This window comes from Dipodomys merriami, unplaced genomic scaffold (genome assembly GCF_024711535.1).
Source record: "Dipodomys merriami isolate MVZ:Mamm:240054 unplaced genomic scaffold, mDipMer1.0.p SCAF_5, whole genome shotgun sequence".
Lineage (NCBI taxonomy): Eukaryota > Metazoa > Chordata > Mammalia > Rodentia > Heteromyidae > Dipodomys > Dipodomys merriami.
In genome coordinates, this window is record NW_027206068.1 from 26,395,207 (window position 1) to 26,417,626 (window position 22,420).

The window sequence follows — 22,420 nt, forward strand, 5'->3', positions numbered from 1 at the left end:
CCACTTGAGCCACAGCACCCCTTCTGGTTTTCTGGTGGTTAATTGGAGATAAGAGTCTCATAGACTTCCCTGCCTGGGCTGGCTTTTTGAACTGTGAATCTCAGATCTCAGCCTCCTGAGTAGCTAGGATTACAGGCCTGAGCTACGGGCTCCTGGCTTATAAATTTTACCATTTTGCCATTCTACCAGTTTGTCATAGGGAATGAAAAAAAAATTATTTTCCCAGAAGAGGGAGAGGAAAGGGAATAATTGTGAAGTATGTAGAGAATTTTGTTCTTCTTAACACTGTTCTTGTAAGAGAAACTAGCTAGGCTATTACTAGGCTAACATGCTAGGCTATTACCAGAGCCTAACTGAAAGGGAGATCAACTCTAGCTGGCTTTAGCTATCCTGATCTACCTAAGGACAGGGGAGAAAATCTGAGAAGCATGTGTGAAGTCCATCTGAAAACCCAGGCTCACCAAGACTGAGATAAGATTAATCATAATGCTGCTTACACAATGCTTCCCTCCCTAAACCTTAGTCTCACATACTAAAGGTCTATTTATATCATTCCATTATCCTAATACATCATGTCTGCTATCAACTAAAGATTACAAGACACACTAGAAAGAATAAACCACAGTATGAAGAGACAAAGCAGAGCAAACCTCAGAATTAGACAAGGATGGGATTGTTGCTGGAAATATAACACAAGAAATTTAAAACAATCATGATTAAAATACTAAGGATTTTTATAGACAAAGTAGTCAGTGTGCAAGAACAGAGAGGCAATGTAAACAGAAAAGAAATACTGCAGTCGAAATTAGCAATGTCTTTCTAAAATATTTTATTAACATCAATTAGTTATGCAACGGGACTTTATTCTGATATTTACATATATAAATGTCAAAACAATGTCACCCATTTATATATTAATTTATATATAAGTGAATGTATCCATATATATATATATTTCCTTAATCAGGCCCACCCCCTTGTCACTCTCCTTCATCCCCTCCCCTTTTCAAACCAATTCAATAAGCTTCACTGTTCCATTTTCACACATGTATACATGTGTACATAAACTTTGACTAAATTCACCTTCCTTCATCTTCTCCGTTTGCCCTTCTCCCTCCCATTAGTACGCTCATCCCAGACAGGACCTGTTTTATATTTCTCTAATTCATTTTTACTAATTGTTCAAAGGGTTTGCCATGGTATTTTACACATACATATAGAGTATGTTAATCAGATTGACCCACATAGTGAAGTAAGTCAAATTCAGAAGAAAAAGTGCTTCTATCATATGTGGATGATAAACCCTAAAAGATAAACATATATTATAAACAGTTACAGATGTTGTAATCCATACATAATGTGACTGCCAAGAGAAGAAGGAAAAGAACAGAGGAAATATTTGAAACATTAACTTATAATTTACTCCAACTTAATACGATTTACTGAAAGAGAACTAGAAAACTCAGATAATATTATGCAGGCTAAATGCCAAAAAAATAGAACCTAGGCATATCATTTTCAAACTACAGAAAAAAATCCTGAAAGAAGCCTGAGGGGTAGGGTAGGGAGGATGACTCATTTGTAGAGTTTCAGAGATAAGAATACATCTGACTTCTCAGAAACTATGTAAGCAGAAAACAAATTGCATAATACAGTTGAAATTTTGTGTGGAAACAGAAATTCTACCAACCTAGAACTGTCTGTCTGTGATATAATTTGTCAAAAGTAAAGGCTTTCCCAGACAAGTAAAAATTGAAATGATTTGTTGCCAGGACAGCTACTTTGCAAAAAAAGGTTACAAGAAAATTATTAGAAACAGGATTTGCAGAAATGAATTTTTAGAGGTATAGGTTAAACATTTATATTTATCCAAAGAAAGGAAGAGGACTGGAAAATGAGTAATGTAAGGCAAAATAAAAATTTATTTTTGTAAATAAGGGAAACCATGGGACCTATGTTTCTTTGGGTCTGGCTTACTTCACTTATATAATTTTTTCCCAAGTCTTTCCATTTCCTAACAAATAGGTTGATGTCTTTCTGATGGAAGTATAGAATTCAAATATATATATATATATATATATATATATATATCACATTTCCTTGATCCATTTATCTACTGAGGGGCTTCTGGGTTGGTTCCATATCTTAGCTATGGTGAATAATTCTGCAATAAACATGGTTGTGCTGATAGATTTAGTATGACCTTGTTTGTGACCGTTTGGGTTAATGCCCAATAGTGAGATAGCTGGGTCACAGGGGAGCTCTATGTGGAGTCTTTTGAGGAACCTCCATACTGCTTTCCAAAGTGGTTGAACAAGTTTACACTCCTACCAACAAGGCAGTAGGGTTCCCTTCTGGCCACATCCCCCCCAGCATCTGTTGTCATTAGATTTCTTGATTATAGCCATTCTAACTGGGGTGAGATAGAATCTCAATGTTGTTTTGATCTGCATTTCTTTTATGGCTTATTGTTTTAAATTGTTTTTATTAGCAAATATTAGTTGTACAAAGGGAGGAGTTCATTGTGACTTTTCCATCCATCTATCCATCCATCCATACATCCATCCATCCATCCATCCATCCATACATACATACATACATACATACATAATGTACCCTGATCAAATTCACCCACTCCATCTCTTTCCCTCAATCCCAACTACTCCTTTCTTTAAACATTTTTGTTGTTTTTGTCATTCATGGTGCTTGAACTAGGGGCCTGGGTACTGTCCCTCAGCTCTTTTGCTCAAGGCTAGTGCTCAGCCACAGTGCTACTTCCAGTTTTCTGGTGGTTAATTGACTATAAGATGCTCATGTATTTTCCTGTACAGGCTGGCTGGGAACTGGGATCATCACATCTCAGCCTTCTGAGTAGCTAGGATTCTAGGTGTGAGCCACCAGCGCCTGGCTCATCTATTTCTTTTCAAACACTTTTTTATCTGCACATAGCCATTATACCAGTGTGACTGCCCTTAGTATAACTAAGTTTTATGCTTTTAAAGATAAATACTCTTGTTGTGTGAAGACATCTATTAAGTGTTCTGCCACATTTTATGCTTTTCAAATAAGTTCCTTTTCAAAAATGTAAATAAATATCTTTCAAAGGGTGTTAAGAATTATTTTTCCAGAATTATATTTTCAGAATTTGCATCTTTTGAGATTTTAGATTTCAGAGATTTTGGAATTTTTAGGGATTTTGATTTTTTTGTGGTCTCTCCATCCAGAATTAAGGCATTTAGGGTTAACTTCTCTATAAGCTTATATTATGTGTGTTCCCACTTGACTTGGTGGAATTTACTGTCTTGCATCTGGAAGGGTTCAATGCTCAGAACAGTGCTAATGCTCTATAACAGTTGCTGTTCTTTTCAAGGATCTTTATACATCATTGCTTATTCAAGTGCATTCAACTTTATTCCCAGGGGCAAAGTCTGGCAGACAAGCCATGCAGGCTTTTTTGTTAAACATACCCAAAGGATGCACACTTCAGACATCTTAATTGACTAGCTCCTCACAAAAGAACAAAAAACATTTGAACATAGAAACACAGAAGCATGGAAGAGTTTTGTTGAATGAAAATAGAGGCTCCTGGAAACTTTTACTTTGCTCTATTTCCTTTCATTCTCTTGATTCACATCCTTCTATTATAACAAATGAAGGCTAAATTCCTAATGCTATGAAGATTAGGCTTCCTTTGTTTGAGGAGACATAGTTACTAATTCTAGAAGTTACTGGAAACTTTTCTGATATGTGGTGAAGCTAAGATAAAAAAAAATCTTAGCTGACTCTTTGGTTACCTATGGATTTTGTGGAAGGCATCACAGGTCATAGTTCTTAAGGTTTTGTTTGCTTTATTTTTAAACTAAAAAGATATTCACAAATATGTAGTCTAAAATTGTTACCCATTCTAGTGGTTTTCTGTTTCTTGATTTTCCTCTCACCGTCACAGAGATCAAACATATTGTTTATGCTTCCAAATAAAACACACATCAAAGGAAAAATTATATTCCTACTAACAATTTAAAATCCCTTTTTGAAAAATCTTCATATGATCTTAAATTCACATGGGATACTTCACAAAAACTGGTGGTGAGGAGGAAAGCATATAGGAGACATTTTAAAAACAGAAGGGGAATCGCTACAGCTTTGTGCCAATTTTGCACAGAAAATGGAGTTACAATCAGAGAAGATATGTAAATGGTATCTGGGAGAGAAAGATTATTCAAAGATAGATATAATTAGAAAGGTGTAAATGAAGCATAATGGAGTGTCAACTGTGGCCAACTTCTTTAGAATCCCATAGGGTGCTTACATTGGAGGTAACTGCCCATCCTAGACTTACTGAGGATATGTGAAAGTAGGGTCAAGTAGTATATGTTCCACATGTTCTCCTAGTGATTCTGATGAACACTTAAAGAACTGCTGCTCTGATAATGGGATGTATGGTGGGGGAGAGGAGAAGGAGGAATCAGGGAGAAGAAGGAAGAAAGAGAGAGAACTAGAGAAACCTGACCACTATAAAGACAACCTTTGGTATTACTCTGGAAACATGAGGAGGGAAAAGTGATTGTTCTAGGTTTTTTTTTGAAAAATGAACAGTTTAATGATTGTGCATTCAAACTTGGACTGTCATACAATCATTAAAATGACATTTGTGCAGTCATTTTAAATGATGTGCAGAAAATTCAGTGTTTTTGAGGTAGATCTGAAGCTGAAGCACTTCCTAACTGTTCAATGGAACCTTTGCAGTGGAGAAGACAACAAATGGAAATAGTGCAAGAAATACTGCATATTTTCAATGAGAAGAGAGTGGCAATGGAGACATACTTGAAAAATGTGGATCCAAGGGCAACATTATTTGTGGAATTCCTGAGGACTAATTTGGGGATCAGAAATCCAACTGGAATTGCAAATTACAGCATACATATTTATGTAGATATTGTATTTATAATTCAAAATGAATTATAAGGAATAAAATACATGAGTGGGTCAAAGGTGGTAAGTTCCTATTCTCAGTCTCTTGCGTGACTGGGAGACTCACCTCACAGAAGCTATGAGAATTTCAGTACAAGTTGCAAGTCATCCAAGCTTTGTGGATTGGTCCTCCTTTCTTCTCTAAGGAACCTAGGCAGGAAGGACCTATTTTACTTGGATGAAGTACCTGCAAAGCTGGTGCTCACTCATCTAGGGCATGAAGAGGGCAATCACATTAGCAGAGCAGTTCCAATATTCTCAATGGGTTTCTATTAGCTTTCTCCATTAGGACATGCTGGTTTTCTATTTACATGATTGCTTTCCATTTAAAGTGTCTCAAATCTTTGTCATACTGACTTACCTCAAAGTCTCATGCTGTTCCAGATTTTTAAGAGCGGGCCTATCTGGAAGATTTATATGGTATGTCTGAAGCCTTTCCTCAGAATGCTGGAATTCTTTGAAACTACTGAAATTCTATCTTGATCATTTACAAACCATGTTCCTTAACATGATCTTTTGTACAATGCTGGGGATCATACCCAGAGTTTTGTGCATGCTAGGCATCCCATTTTATCATTTTTTTAGCCATAAAATTATTTTAATCTAAAGCTGGGTTATAGTAGTTGATACCTAGCTAGTCAGGAAGCTGAGAGCTGAGAATTGAGGTTCAGAGGCAGCCCTGGGAAGACCAACCTAAGAGACTTATCTCCAAATATAATTGCCAAAAAGTGAAAGTGGAGGAATGGTTCAAGTGGTAGAGCATCAGCTGTGAGCAGAAAAAGGAGAATCCCTGAGTTCAAACTCTAGTATTGGCACACTTTTACACACACATACACACACACGTGCACGTGCGTACACACACATACGTGAAGATTTTTTTTCTTTTTTTTACATGAAGAATTTTGAATTCCTCCTAGGCTTACTTAATCTCACTCTGGAGTTAAAGGGCCCCAGGTGATCTCCCCCATCCTCAGTTCAAGAAGCAGTGCTTAACACATCTTGAAATGAGAAGTCCTGTTACTGCACCGCAACTCACTTTTCCCATAAAGGAAAGGCACAGTCTGAAATATTAGACATAAAAATGACAAACTGGTGGCCTTGAGCCTTTTGCAAGGCTCTAGATCAACATCAAATGATCAATTCGTCCAGATTAATTCTCTAACCTTCGCAAATCATCCATACAGTTTAAAGCAATTTCCACTCGTGGCTCAGTAGAGAGCCCAATTTTCTCAGATCTGAGGCCCTCAGATTTTCTCCAGCCTTAATATTCTCCTTTCTCTTTCCTTGTCTCCTTTCTTTCTCTTTGTTTCTCCATCTCCTTATTTTTTTTCTCCATATCCCCTCTCCTCTCTGGTAAGAATTTAGAAAAAAGAAATTTAATCATTCTTTAGTATGCTATTGATAATCCAAAATAAAAATTGATCAACAAAAACATTGCAAAAATCATCAAAAGTTGTTAAAACATAGAGAGTATAATCATTTCCCCCCACAGAAAAACAAATATATTGCAAAATAGAAATCATCTGGATTTCTAGTGAATATAGTCCTCCATCTTCTATGGACTGGACATAAAACCCATGTGTAGGCTCTATCCTGCAGGAAGTGTATATTTACATACTTGTCATTGTCATGAAATCAGCTGGCTTATATCATGTTGAGTCACTTATTATTCATCAGGTAGACCATGGTAGCAGGAAGCCCTCTGTGGCATTAGTAAGAATTGGTATTAGTCATCTAAATGGAAGGTCAAAGGGACCTGGCATGTGAAAAGCAGCTAGTTAATGCAATTCTGCTGCAGCATAGAGGGAAGCTATTGGAGGGATGGAGGCTCTGCTGGTTCTCAGTGTTTCCTGTGCCTGGAAAGACCTCTCCTAGGTCAAGCAGATTACCATTGTTGTTGCAAGCTCTCCCATTGTGAGACAAGAAAGCACACTGAAGTCTAGTTATTCGTGGATAATCTTTCTTTTGTGATCGTTGTAAGGAACTGTAACTTCTGTAAGCTGCATAGGCATCTTGTCAAACCTAAGACACAGTTTTCCAAACTTATAAATATCTTTAGAGAATTTTAAGTAAAGGAAGACCTTTATTCTTCCCCCCACATGTAGAGAACTCACACATATCAATATATGTGCATGCAAAGCTGAAGAAGAGAACAACTATTTAGATTGTTGCAAGATCCAAGTTTTTAAAATGTGAATATTTTGAGTAGTAATAATGATTACTCCAAAAGTTACCTGTTAACTGGTTAGCAAATTTATATATTCATTCAACAAACATTTACTGAATACCTTATACCAAATGCTCTGTTAAGATCTGAAGATTCATAAAAAGTTTGATTTACTTGCAACTTCAAGAATTTTGGGGGGACCAGGCCTGAGGCTTGAACTCAGAGCCTGGATGCCATCCATGAGCTTTTGTGCTCAAGGCTAGTGCTCTACCACTTGAGACACTGCTCTACTTTCAGCTGTTTAGGAAGATAAGGGCCTTTTGTGGAGATAAGAGTCTCACGGGCTTTCTTGCCTAGGCTGGCTTTGAACAGTAATCCTCAGATCTCAGCCTCCTGAATAGCAAAGATTATTGATAAGTGCCATGGGTCCCTGGCTTGAAGTAACAATTTTTTACGAATAGCTAGGAGTCTGTAACTCCTTGCAAACTTTCTTGATTAAAAATCTGTAAAAGTTCAAAAACAGCATCTCTGAAATGCATTCTCTGACCAAAGACATAGCTACTGGGATTTAGCCCTTGGACATAACTATCGGCTTTTCAAAGCAGAGATTTCACTTGTAAAACCAAAACCAAAGCAGTACGGGTGGCTCATGCCTATAATCCTAGCTACTCAGGAGGCTGAGATCTGAAGATCAAGGTTCAAAGCCAGCCTGGGCAGGAAAGTCCTTTAAAACTCTTATCTCCAATAAACCACTAGAACTCCGGAAGTGGTGCTGTGCCTCAAGCTGTATAGTGCTCGCCTTGAGCTGAAGAACGCAGGGACAGTGCCTAGAGTTCAAGCCCAACGACCGATGGGAAAAATAAATAAGTAAAAAACTTGTGTTTTCATTGAATAACAATCCTACAACTCAATATTCAATTTCCTGCCCCACTCCTAGTTTTATCTGAACATTAAGTATCCTCTAACAAAAGAAACCATGCTTTTACAGATATATGTGATATCTTGATAGAAATAAAAATGCTCTACATCTACATTAGACCTTATTTTCATCTTTGTCACCAAACCCATGGAACCACTGTGTTCTTATGTGAAATGTGTATGCAGAATCCACATATTCAGTACATCCCAATGACCTTCAGAATCTGGAAGCACCAAGAAGCTCTGTTCTGCATTGCCATAGCAGGTGCCTGCTTGGTCCATCACATATCCAGAAAAATATTCCCCTAAACTGTGGCCAAGTAATATAAAATATAAATGATGTGGATATTATGATCGCTATGACAAGTTATCTCATCAAAAAGTAATTTCAAGGGCTGGGAAGGTGGCTCAGGGGGTAGAGTGCTTGCTTCGCATGCATCAGGCCCTGGGTTTGATTCCTCAGCACCACATAAGCGGAAAAAGCTGCAAGTGGCGCTGTGGCTCAAGTGGTAGAGTACTAGCCTTGAGCTGAAGAGCTCAGAGACAGTGCCCAGGCTTAGGGTTCAAACCCCAAAACTGACAAAAAAAAAGTAATTTCATAGTATACTTCCCAACTTTCACTTTTAAGGTGTATATTTTAATACAATATCTATTCTCAAAATGTATATCAACTACATTTTACTTTGAGGTTGACAGAATCAACCAATGAATGGATATATGTAGTCATGGTATTGCACTGTGATGGAAACCAGAGAATTTCAAATGTGTTCACACATCCCAAATGGCAAAACCCTACGTAGAAAGTGCCAAATGACTGACATTATTAGTTAATTTTATGTTAAATTAGAGAAGTGAGTGACCTCTCAATGAAGAGGACTTAGACAGAGGAGAAGAATTTATACATAGATTAAAAAGGCAATTGGTACCAACATGTCAGTAAGAAATTGACTAGGAAACTAGAGGAGATGGGGATTCCTTTATCATTTGTGTTTAATGATTCATAGGATGTCTACTGTTTACCATGTATTTTACATATTTTTGGTCCTAGGGATACAAGGTTTTAGTATGACAAAGTCTTTCTGAGGACATGTAAGAATATAAGAAGTAGCTGAAGCTGTGGGCTTTGATAGGTCATAGACTTGTAAAATTTTCTTATTTCCTAATTTCATTTCATTCAATGCAAAAATCTTCTGCTATCTTCCTTAAAAGTAACAATATGTTTTAATACTATTAATAAGAATTTAAATAGTACTTCACATTAGCTAGTATTTCAGATACTAGAAATGTAAATACAACTAAGCATTGATCCTCTTGATATATGCAGCATTTAGAAATTCATTAACTTTGCAAGACAGTTCTTGTTTTTGACAGACTTTTACTGTTAAACATGTTGCTTTGTTTATATAACCATAGCAATATTAATAACAAATACAGATTTAGCAAAAATATTTGAAACATATTAGAAAGTAGAGCAACAGAGAACCCTTTCTTCCATAAACATAAGTTAAATATAAATAATAGTTAAAAATAATACTTAAAATATAAAAATAAAAAAGTCTAAGCATGTTACTTAGAAATATGAATAAAAAAAGTTCTAGAAGAATGAAAAAGCAGTTTCTCCTGGGAAATGAAAACATGGGAGTGAGGTAGAATTGGAAAGGATATTTTTGTTTGTTTTATATAATATGATGAATTAAAAACTATATTAGTAAAGCCTTTTGATTAAAAATTCATAAAAATGAAATAAATTGTATTGTATATTAGTTTTCTAGACTATAACAAAATACCTGAGGCAAACTGCTTTATAAGGGAAAGATTTATTCTGGCTCATGTTTCTGGAGGCTCAGATCCAAACACCACGAAATAGATTCCTGCAAAAGTGTTCCCTAGGCTATATTATATCATGCAGGGTATATGATCTGTACCCTTCATGTTCTCACCTCATAAAGCCACCAGAATTCAATCATAGGGTTTATTTTAATGACTTTAACCAATCTACTTACTCCCCAAGGCCTCTAAATATCAGTTTTGATCCTTTCCATCTTTTTAATACTATTTCTGTAAGACTTTGGGGATTAAACTCCTACATTAGTTCCCAGGGGAACAAACCAAAGCAGATAAGAAGAGTGAGGCAGAGCTAAGAAATGGAATTCAACTTATGCCTATATTCCTAGCTACTCAGGAAGCTGAAATCCGAGGATCAAATTTCAAAGCCAGTCCCAAAAGGAAAGTCTGTGAGACTCTTATCTCCAATTAACTACCAAAAAGCCAGAAGTGGAAATGAGGCTCAAGTGGTAGGGTCCTTGCTTTGAGCAAAAAAGCTCAGGAACAGCACCAGGTACTGAGTTCAAGCCCTAGGATCAGCATGCATGTGCGTGCGCGCGCGCGCGCGCGCGCGCGCACACACACACACACACACACACACACACACACACACACACACAATGGAGAGCAAAGATCTAAGTTGTTTACAATGCTCAGTTATTGCTTGTATTTAATTTTGGCAGTATAAATTAAAAAAAAAAAAAGAACAACATTACTTTGTACCTCTGGCCTTTTACATGCCTACTTATGCATCTTACTCATTGTCAAAAGTCTCATATTGCTTTAAAGTTATGAAACTAATTTGTTGGTTCTTGTTCATCTAGTTATCATTATATACTTAGTTTTCTTTTTCCACATTTTTGATTCTGTGTTTGTTCTTCTGATCTAATAGTAATAATCTCAAACAGACTATTTTTTCTTGTAATTAGGGTGGAGTTCCAAACTATAGAGCAAAAGAATAGCAAAGTGAGGTCTACAATTGACATCAGACAGTGTGAAAGAGTTTATAAAAAACTGTGACATCACAGGCTTTTGATCAGAGTAGTAGGTTCCATATATCAGCAAAAGGTCCACAGACATAGTACATTCTGGTTTTAACAAAAATATGGTAAGTTTTAGTCCCTGGTGATGTACTCTTGGGTAAAAGTTTCTGACCTGGGGGATAATAAAATAAAGCAGTCTTCAGATTGATGGACCAATTGTACTCTCAAAGTATGACAAATGGTTGTGTATTAATAAATCCACCATTCCAGGAGAGTGACATAGATCTTTGTTATTGAGTCTGTTCACATTGGTGGGGACATTGATGTTCTGTTTATGGAGGAAATATGCTTGTTGCTGAAAGGATTAATTAAAATTAGGTATTAGGATTCAAATTCAAAAGCACCACAAGTAGGAATGCGATAGTGAAAACACCAGGGAGAAATGGAAATTTTTGTACTTGGGTATAGTAAAGTCCAAAGAACACATAATCTTAAGAGCAGTCCATATGAAAAAAAAGAAGGGTTTTTAACTAATTCTAAATTTAATATCAATTAACAATAAAGATAATCTATCAAGACACATTATACCCATAAACTTACACATTGAATTGAAACCCTTTTTACAACTACCAAAAACAATAAAAAAGTAAATAAAATATTAAAAAAAAGGAAATTATCTGAAATTAAAGATTGGTTCTGTAAAGCTCTGAAAGACAGGGTGAAGACTAAGAGAGAAAGTGAAAGTAGATTTTTGACTAAAGAAAAATCTTTTAAATAGACTTTAAAGAAGAAATGATTTTAGCTTATTTTAGGCGTAATTTCTCATTCGGCCAATTTCCTTGTTCATTTCTAATTTAAGTAAGTCACCAATAAACAATGTACATGTATCATGTTATGATTTAGCTCCTCAGCTTATTTTCCATTTGCTCACCGTTTTTTCATTTCTTTATTTTCTTTTCCTCTTCATTTATGGATGTACCTAAAGCCTCTTTTTAGAATTCTATTTTTATGAACAATGTGTTTGAGTATATCTCTTTATATAGCTTTTTCTCTGATTTCTCTATGTGTAAATAATTTACTACAGTCTACTGGTGCCATTTAACCAATTCTAACTAAGTACAGAAATCTTCCTTATCATTATATTCCTTTGTCTTGCCAGCAACATTAGAGATTTTCAGGGACACAAATATTTGGCCCATGGTAGACATCAGATATAATTTATAGTCTTCTCTGCATATTTTTGTCTTCAGTGTTTTTTCTTCCTTCCCAGTGCCCTAAAAACTCTTTTGTTGTTTCTTTTCTGTTTAGAGAATTTCCTTTAGCTATTTTTCTTAAGAATTTGTTTGCTGACAGCAAATTCTCTATTTTCTTTTCATATAGAATGTTTTTATCTTCTTTTTGTTCTTAAATAATGCTTTCTCAGGATATAAGAATTTGAGTTGATAGTTCTTTTCTTTCAACACATGAGAAAACTTGAGCCACTTGCTATGGTCTCCATTTCTGGTAGGAACTTTGTTGTCACTTGAATTGTTTTTCCTTTATAAATCTTACACACACATGCACATATACATATGTGTATATGTATATACACATATATATGTATATATGTGTATGTGAATATATATTTTTTCCTGGAAGTAGGGCTTGAATAAAGTTCACTTTTATTCAAGTTGATTTTAGTATTTTTTCCTTTGCTTTTGCTTTTCAGAAGTTTGACTACAGTGTATCTTGATGTAGACTACTTTAGGTTTGTTTGGCTTTGGTTTTTAATCTGTACATAGTATGTCTCTTGCAATTTGAAACATTTTCAGCCATCATTTCTGTGAGTGTTTTTTTTTAATCTTCTTTTACTTCTTTCAGGTTTCTTTTCTATCCTTCCTTCCTTCTTTCCTTCCTTCCTTCCTTCCTTCCTTCCTTCCTTCCTTTCTTCCTTCCTTCCTTCCTTCCTTCCTTCCTTCCTTCCTTCTTTCCTTCCTTCCTTCCTTCCTTCCTTCCTTCCTTCCCTTTCTTTCTTTGTCGTGGGACTTGATCTCTGGTCCTGGGCATTGTCCCTGAGCTCTTCAGCTCAAGGAGAACTCTACCACTTGAGCCACAGTGCCACTTCTGGTGTTCTGGTGGTTAACTGGAGATAAGAGTCTCATGGACTTTCCTGCCAGGGCTGGCTTTGAAGCACAATCCTCATATCTCAGCCTCCTGAGTAGCTAAGATTACAGGGGTGAGCCACTGGCACCCAGCTTTCTTTCAGGAGTTTAATGATATATTTAAACTTCATATTCTCATTTGGGACTTCATTCACTAGTTATCAGCTTATTCACCTTTTTTCTTTTCAGTTCAGGTTGAAAAATGTCTATTGTTAAATAGCTTCAAATTCACCATTTTTTCCTTTCTCCTCCATTCTACTCAGTCAAGTTTCCTCTGAGACTTCCATCTTCCATTTATTATGGTCTTCTTCTCCTCCTTCAAGTAGGGCTTGATCTTAGGGCCTTGTGCTCTTGCTCAGATTTTTGGATCATGGCTGGATCTCTGTAACTTGAACCATACTTTCACTCTGGGTTTGTTTTTTTTTTCACTTCTGTTTTTTTACTGCTTAAATGATGATAAGAATCTTATGGATTTGTCAGTCTAGGCCTGCCTCAAACTAAGATCCTCAGATCTCAGTCTTTTGAATAGCTAGAATTATAGGCATGAGCCATCAGTGTCTGGCCTTGGTTCCTCTTTTTTTTTTTTTTTTTTGTCAGTCATGGGGCTTGAACTCTGAGCTTGGGCGCTGTCTCTGTGCTCTTCAGCTCAAGGCAAGCACTCTACCGCTTGAGCCACAGAGCCACTTCTGGTTTTCTAATGGTTTATAGGATATGAGTCTCACGGACTTTCCTGTGCTGGTTGGCTTTGAACCATAATCCTCAGATCTCAGCCTCCTGAGTAGCTAGGATTACAGGCGTGAGCCACTGGTGCCTGGCTTGGTTCCTCTTATCTTCTCTTTATTTAGTAAAATTCTCTTTGCTGTAGCCCTCTATTTAAGATATTCATAATTTCTTGTTGATATATTGTGATGTGGTTACTTTAAAGCCCTTACAATTCTATTATCTTTCCCATCTCGGTCTTGGCAGTCATGGATTGCCTTTTTTACATTAATATGAGATCTTCCAAGTAGATTTTTCTATTGAAATCTGGACATTTTTTTGTATTACACTGTAAGGCTCTGGATCTCATTTAAATCTCTTTCAACTGTTTTTCTCTGACATTGTTCTAACAGACAAAGGGACCTCCCTCAAGATTGCCAGGGAGGCATCTAGATTTCTCACTCTGCTTCCAATGACACCCAAGATAAGGAGGGGTACCTCACCACTGTTGTGTGGCTTCCTACTAGGGTTAGAAGAAGCAGGGGTGTTGCTTCTGAACCTCATATGTCTCCACTTATACTGGAGTATAGATGCTATGGCATGCGTGATTGGAAGTTTGAATTCATTATCTAACCTTCTATGTATACCATCCCGGAAGAGGTGTTGGGGGTACCTCTTTTTTTTTTTTAAGGTAATGTCTTGCTTTGTCTTCTAGGCTGGCCACCAGGCCTAGAGGGATACCCTTGTGTACTCTGGCAAGACTAGAAGTCATCATTTTTGTTGTGTTGTTTTACAGTGGTAAGACAATTCTTTTAAAAGAGATTTCTGTTTTGTTCAGCTATGTGTTTCCTGGTATCATGACTACAGAAAACAAATTTTGTTAGGTCTTTTTATATTTCTCAGAATTTCTGGGTCTGAGAAGTGAGTGGAAAAGAATGAAAAGAAAACCCAGAGAATTCACTGACATGCCCTTTTTTGGATTTTGAGATTCCTGCCTTCTTCATTCTGTTTTTCAGCATTCTTCTGTCTTATAATACATACATATATATATATATATATATATATATATATAATATATATATATATTCCTCAGTTTTTGCATTGTATTTTTCAGGAAGAATCAGGGAAACTATAAATATTCTATCTTTCTAGATGCATAAGTTCTATCCTTTAAGCCTATATAGCCTTTATGTGTTTCAAAATAACCAGTTTTAGAGCATAGCAGAGCTTTGAAATGACTTTTTTGGGTATAGTGAAGAAGTTGAATTGTTCCTTGATATGTCCTGCTATAGCTAATATCATTTAAACTAGAAATCCATGCTAGCTCTGGACTAAATACAAAATTTATAATGTTGAAAATAACTCTGGACAAGCATTAGAGACCTATATGTTACTCTTCCTGTATCCAACACTGTGACCTTGGCCAGATCTCTTAGTGTCTCTGTATTTTCATCTCAATTAAGAGGGTTGGACTTTAAATATCTGTAAATGACTTTTATAGTACAAAATATATTTTTATAATTTTATAGAATTTTACATATTTTATAATATTAACTATATTTTTTTATTAACTATATTTTAATAGTATCCCTATAGTTTGCCTTTTCTTTCTAAGCATTTTTATTTTTACTCATCAATTCTATTACTCTTTTCTGAAAAGATCTAGACTTTCTGTAATATAGGGCTTAAAATACGTTGGCTATGTTGGCTAAACCAAATAAAATACTCAAAATTAGATAAGTCAAATAAGAATAGCTATAATTTATTCCAGGTACTGTAGTGTCTTATGAATATTCTCATCTAATCTTCAGAAACATCCACTGATATAGAGTTTACATCCATTTTCCAGATGGGAAAACTGAGGTTCACAATGATAAAAGAGTGTCCAAAAACAAACAAACAAAAAACCAAAAAACCCTCATTGAAAATGTGCCTTATTCCAAGTGTATTTGATTCCAGAGCAGATGCTCCATACACATGTATTTTTTATTCTTTTTGGTCACTATTCAAGGAGCAAATTATTTTTATAGAAATAGGATATTAAAGAAAAAGTTTGGGTAGCTAGAGAAATATCTTAGTTTTGATTTCTCTAAGTAGTTCATTTTGTTTAGATTCTTTTTTCAAACAATAATTATATAGAAAATAGATGCAACAGCTATTTTTATGTTTATTCTTATTATCTATCATTTATTTATCAGACATATGGAGCCTTATCCTTAAGAAGTAAGGGAATAAATTGAGGATTATATGCTATAATTCCTCAGTAACAAGAATTTGTCAAGTTCCAAAAAATAGTATCTCAGTACTAGAAGGAATACATTACCTTTATGTGTAAAATTTACTCACATATGGAGAATGAATAAGAAATGAATAAGACTATTTGGGCCAATTAAAGGGTGAAGGTCAAGAAGAAATTAAGAAATAAATGAAAAAGAACAGAGAGCAAATCCATCAAAATTAAAATTGTAAAATAGTTTAAACAGTTGAATATGATACTGGTTCCTAAAACTAGCTATGAAAAACGTTTAAACAGCTTAACAAAAGGAATACCAAGAAGCTTAAAAATATTTTGTACAAAGAGAATAGGAATAAGGGGGAGGGAAGGACAAATGGTGAGAGAAATGGTAGGTGAATACAGTCATAATACTCAATGAACATATGTGAAAATGAACTAGGAAATTTGAGAAGATGGGTGGGGATGGGATAGATGGGGGAGAGAATAATGGAAGGGGTGACAAGGTTCAAGAAATAATATATACATGAATGGACAAGTTAAATTGAAACTCCTTTTTATAACAAAGATAAAGAATAAAAATAATTTTGTTTAGATGTTATGCTTCTCTCTAATAAATATTGTGTAAAAATTGAAATTAAAGTTTATGTAGATGCCTAGTACACATTTATATGTCAAAAGACCTGAAGAACTAATATTATAAATTAATATGCAAGTGTGACAATAGCAATATAAGAATCTAGGGCTAAATTTATCCTAATTTCTTTTCTTTTTCTGTGAAGTCCTGCTAATTTTCAACTGGCTTACTTTGTGTTATTTCCTATGTCTGTCTGTAGGAGTATTCCAATAGAAGTTATTCAGATTTCATATTACCATGTGTTCTCAGAATTATCAAGGGAACTGATTGTGATATAGATTTGATGCAGTATCATTTCTTTATAAGGAGTTAGGCAAGTGATAATTGGCTGAATAATCTTGTTCTGAGATCACAGTGTGCTTTACTAGGAAAATAATTTTCTCTTCAGAAAGTTACAATTATTTTAGCAGCTTAAACACTGGTTCATGGTCAGTTTTTGCCCTAAACCCATTGTGTGGAGAGGATGGTCTAGATAAACAACTGGCAAATTATTTTGTCTTAGTTTCTATTGAAACTAAACAAAATGTTATGTGGCTCAAACAAATGTTATCAATGTTCAATAAAAGAAAGATTAAAACCTGCCCAATCCTGAGTAGGGAAAAAGTAAGAATAAGGGCACATTTTTGTCCTTTGGTCACCCCACTGAGGTATAATGCATTTTCTACGGAACTCAAAAGTCAAGGCATCATGATTTGAAAAAACACCAGTCAATTATATACATCAGTAGAGTAAATGTCCAAAGACATAGCATTCTAGTCTTGCTATGAGCAAGCTGGGATAATGAACCTCTGTGGGTCTAAAATTGCTCATTTGTGAAGTGAGTGGATTTAACTAGGTCTTTTTCACCTCAAATACTCAAGAAAATGATCAGCAACTGTAGGTAAATCTCAAAACTTTGTTACTGTGTAGTCTGCATCAAAATAATATGCTTACTGAAGAGTGAAGTTTTACACCTACCTCAAAGTTCTGTCATTTTTTTTAACCTTAAAAATCTTGTGTTGAGTGCTTGCCTAATACATGTGAGGTCATGTACTTAATCCAGCACCAGAACAAGAAGTTTAAATTGCAACATAAATGTAAAAATTACCCTGCTCTAAGCAATGTTAATATTTCTTTCTTCCTCAAATAGTGGTATTTTATTGAGTCACCAGGCAAACACTGAGTACTCATTACCTGACAGGCACTTGAGTTGAGTGTGGAGGAATGAAAGGATCACAAAAGAACGACTACAACATTCTCTTTCCAATACAAAGGCAATGTGTTCTTAACAAATAGACTCTTTTCAATAGAACCTTTACACTGCAAAGATGTTTTCTTTCTAGACAATAGGGACAATAGGGAGGGTGCTACACTTGAACATTTGATAACCACGTAAAATGTGAGGGGGCACCACAAAAGAACTATGTACTTAAAAATTAGGATATTTTTCTAATGGCTTTGTTGTAACTGATTTCTGATGAATTTAAGATATATTTAATTTCATAGAGAGCAAAAGGTTTTGCTTTTCTAATTACCAAAGTATCTAATTACCAAGCAAAGATCATATTGTCTGATACTGTCTTCTTGAGATGGCTTTAGGGTCAAGAGAAGGGTTACCAAGATGCCTAAGGATGCTTTTGAACACTAGCTAAGGGCTGGTGCAAGGCCCATCCTTCTAGACGTTAACACCAAATCCTTTGCTGTTGATGCCTGGAAAGTCTTGGGGCTCCCTCCCTTTGTTACTTAGACTGGTAGTAGATTTGCCAGCCCAACCCACCACACTGCACCCTGGCTCACTGTCCAAGATGGAGCCCACAAGCACCCCTTCCTCTAGACATGGCAACCCTCACGTACCCCACCCAACTGTTGATGAGGCGCGTTGTGTTCTAGGGCCACAACCACCACACACACCAACCAACCAACATTCCAAGGAACTGGCCATTCCCCCATGAGGCCCCGCCCCTCTTCGGAACGTACCCAATGGGTGGAGTCGGAGCCGCGGGTGGGCGGGCACTGAGGCGGGCACATTGAAAGAAAGGCGGAGGGCAAGAGGAAGCGAGAGAGGAAGAAGAAAGAGAGGCTGGGGGAGGGGAGGTGCGAGGCGCCGTCCAATGACAAAGCCCCGGGGTGGGCGCCGGCCGCCATCTTGAGCCGGGCGGCAGGATATCCACCGCGTCCTCCGCCCTCGGAGAGAGGGGAGGGGCGGCGGCGGAGGCGAGAAAAGTAGCGAGGGAGCGAGAGACGCGCCAGGCGGGAGGCGCCCGTAGCGGCCGTCGCCGCGGAGCTCGACGCGGGCGCGGGGCGGGAGACGGCAGCGGCGGCCCCGCGAGTGCGGCGGGCGGCTCCGAGCGGCCTCCGATGAGGCGCAGCGTGAAGAGGCGGCGGCGCCGGCCCCGGGGCGCCTGGGACTTCGGCGGCGGCGGCGGCCCCGGGGCGGGCGGTGGCGCGCCGCCCGAGGCGCGGGAGGAGAAGGTGGTGTACTCGCGCTCGCAACTGTCGCTGGCCGACAGCACCAAGGCGCTGGGCGACGCCTTCAAGCTGTTCATGCCCAGCAGCACGGAGTTCATGAGCTCCGAGGCGGAGCTCTGGAGCTTCCTGTGCAGCCTCAAGCACCAGTTCTCCCCGCACATCCTGCGCAGCAAGGACGTCTACGGCTACTCCTCCTGCCGGGCCCTGGTGCCCGACCCCGCCGAGCCCCCCGCCGCCCGCAGCCGCCCGCGCCGGCCCGGCCCGCGCGCCGCGGCCAGGAGGAGGCGCCGTGGAGTCCGCGCGGCCCCCGCGGCCCAGAGGAAGCCGCGGCCGCCGCCGGCTCCCGGAGAGCCGGGCCCCGCCCGGCCCGGGGAGCCCGGACCCTGCAGCTTCGGGGGTCGCAGCCTGGAGGAGATCTGGAGGGCCGCCACCCCGACGCTGACCTCCTTCCCCACCATCCGCGTCGGCGACGACGTGTGGGGCGAGCGCAGCCTGGCGGCGGCGCGGCGCCGAGCGCGCCAAGTCCTGCGCGTGGACCTGGAACCCGTGGTGAGGCTGCGCCGCTTCCCGGTGCCGCGGGCGTGAGGGGCCGCGGGTGACCCGCGCCGCCCTGGCCCCGCAGGGACGGACAAACGTCAGTCGAGTGTTTACAGATCGGCCCGCACCCGGTCCTCAGCTCCTCAGCGCACTTTAACCAGACCCAGCCCCCCCCCCCACGAGGGCTCGTCCCGCCCTTCGCCCCGGGACGCGGGGGTAGGGGGGCTGCGGGACAGGTGTGTGTCCTCGGCCGCCTCCCGGAGTTCCGTCTGCGGGAGGAGGAGCCGGCCGGACCGCGGGGGGAGGGCCCTGGGCTTCCTGACCCCAGATTGAGACGTATCCAGGACTACAGGGGGCAGACTCGATCTCCCCCTTTTGGACTCTACCTCACTGGTCTGGAAGTCCTCCGAAGAAAATCGTTTGTGGTTTTTTTTTTTTTCTTCTTCTTCTTCCAAAAGCATTTGTGGTCGTGTGCTTGTGTTTAAAAAAGAAAAAAAAAAGGCACAATTTGACTTTGCTCATTCTCCTCCCTTGACCGCTGCCACCCTTCCTGCTGGATGGAAGATCGGATATGTTTTGTGCTGGTGGACTAGTTTGTGCTCAGGGTATTCTGAATTTCACTCGTTTTGTTAAGTTATTGTTATTTTTTCCCCTGGATTCCAAAGCCTTGATCAAAGATATTTTCTAAGAGGTTCAAGTTTATAACTGATAGGAGTGCAAGGACTTCTATGAATTCAGTGACTTTTACAAAGAGACGGAGAAGTATAATTTTAGACATTTATATAAGGTTTTTCTCATAAAATTTTATGTTGCTATTTACTGAGCTTCTAGACAAAAATGGTAGAATACCGTTCTCAAGTTTTGTTTAGGAAAAATTGACTTGTCAAATTCTTTAATTGAATAAAATTTAACGTGTTTGGAACCACATCGCTTGTGATAAAAAGTGAATTGTGAACAACTGGTGTTGGTGACAGGAATGAGTGGAATCCAGTTGGAGTTACTTTGGCCTCGTGTCCCCGTCTAACATAAAAATCCAGGAATGTTCAAGGGACGACATTGTAAAACGGAAGTTGCATTAGAGAGATCAATGCATGTGAACAGCGAATAAAGGGATAAACGGAATACCCATTAGAATTTCAGAATGGATAATGATCTACAGGAAGGGTGGGGCCATTTCTTGATATCAAATAACTGGTTGAAGTTACTGTGGACAACATACTTTTTTTCTTTTTTGTTGTTGGATACCAAGAAATGACCAGATTATTATTCATTGTCTTTATGAATTTCATGACAATTCATTGCTTTTGTCCTGTGAATTTTCTCTTTTTTTAAAAAAATCATCTTTCCATTTATAATTATGCTTGCAATCTTTGACAACTAAAGGCCACAGGAATCAAATAGAGAACTACAACAGAGCACTGACCCTTCTTTACACTTTTATAATAGTGTGTATACCATACGGCCCAGTATGGAATCCTTGATTAATCCAAGTGCCTTTGGTCATTGGTGGCAGCAAGACTTAATGGTTTTTAGCCAGTGGTGCCACAGCCAGCTTTTACCGCAATACCTAAAGGGTCAAGTGTTTTTGTGCTACTAGTCTTACAAATTTAAGTATTCTGCCATGGAATGATCCATACTGGGCTGGAACTTGACATGTTGAATCCTCAGTGCTAAAGTTTCTGTCAGTTTGGCAGCTTCTTGGGAAAATGAGTTCCTGTTTGATCCTTATAATCCTAGAATTCAAATGGCATAGCTTTCTGAAAATCATTATTTTAAGTTTAGTAGTCCATAGAGTGTTGTGACTTAATTTCAGTGTTGTTTTGTAAAAAAAAACTATATATATATATATATACATATATAAATACATATATGACTTTATGCCAGTTTCCCAATAAGCCTAATCTTTATACTCAATACATTGTTACACATGCTGTCACATGAATAAATAAAAAATGAATATAATCAGAAGGAGAGTGTTAAGTTATAGTTGTGTGAAGGGAAGCTAAGACATATTCTGTCAGTCTTTAGCCTCTTTGCCAAATGTATTTCAGATACATACGATTTTATTCCCAAAAAATATAGTTAACTTTTATAGCTAACCCAGCACCTGCAGAAAATGTATTTGTACCACTACACTATTGTACAGTTTTATAATAGCTGAAAACAAATCCAATGGCCATATTAAAATGTAATTTTAACATGTTGCTTACCTAGTTTCCCAGAGGATTTTGAAATTAGACTAACAGAGAATAACTTCTCTGCCCACAACTAAAACAACCCAGTGACACCATGCATTTATTTTAACTGAGATTCTTGACAGTATTTTTCTTATGCCTTGTTACTTTAGTGCACTTGAACTCATGTAAATGATTCCTTGGCTTCTTTGCAATTTGGATCTGATTGCCTGTCTGAATTCAATATAGCTCATCTGGGCTACTAAAATGTCATGCCATTTCTAGTTTGTGGAGTAAGATGTAAAAAACAAAATAAGAAACTATTTTTGTCAAGTTTTCTTCAGTGAAACATGTGACCACTCCTAAAATGTGAAGAAAAACATCTAATACAGTTGGCTAATGTATAGTAGCGTGAAAGTTTTGTATGGATACCTTTGGGCAGAATGTGAAAAGAAATTTGGCATAGTGGCCTTTACTGTAAGGCATCCATTACTGTCCTATAAACTGAATCTTTAGCTTAGTTTGTGTATAGTTTTTCAAAGAAATCTCATAACTTACGCTTTCTCTTATATCTTGTATAGCACAAGTAGAGAGGGACATCTAGGAGAAAGATCTATCACCTGCCTATGCTTTCATTTAAATGTTTGACTTTTGAGTGCCTAAATGTGGTGACTGGCACCTGACATGA

General features: G+C 38.1%; 1 protein-coding gene across 1 annotated transcript; it reads left to right on the forward strand.

Moving 5' to 3' along the window:
* The first annotated feature begins 18,643 nt into the window (after positions 1-18,643).
* Ccdc71l (coiled-coil domain containing 71 like) lies at positions 18,644-20,485 on the forward strand. Its single transcript, XM_069996247.1, has one exon. The coding sequence runs from the start codon at positions 18,911-18,913 to the stop codon at positions 19,604-19,606; it is 696 nt and encodes a 231-aa protein (XP_069852348.1). The 5' UTR covers positions 18,644-18,910; the 3' UTR covers positions 19,607-20,485.
* The last annotated feature ends 1,935 nt before the right edge of the window (positions 20,486-22,420 follow it).

What these genes read in the sequence shown, in the direction of transcription:
- Ccdc71l (XM_069996247.1), top strand. Translation starts at nt 18,911, where the DNA reads ATGAGGCGCAGCGTGAAGAGGCGGCGGCGCCGGCCCCGGGGCGCCTGG.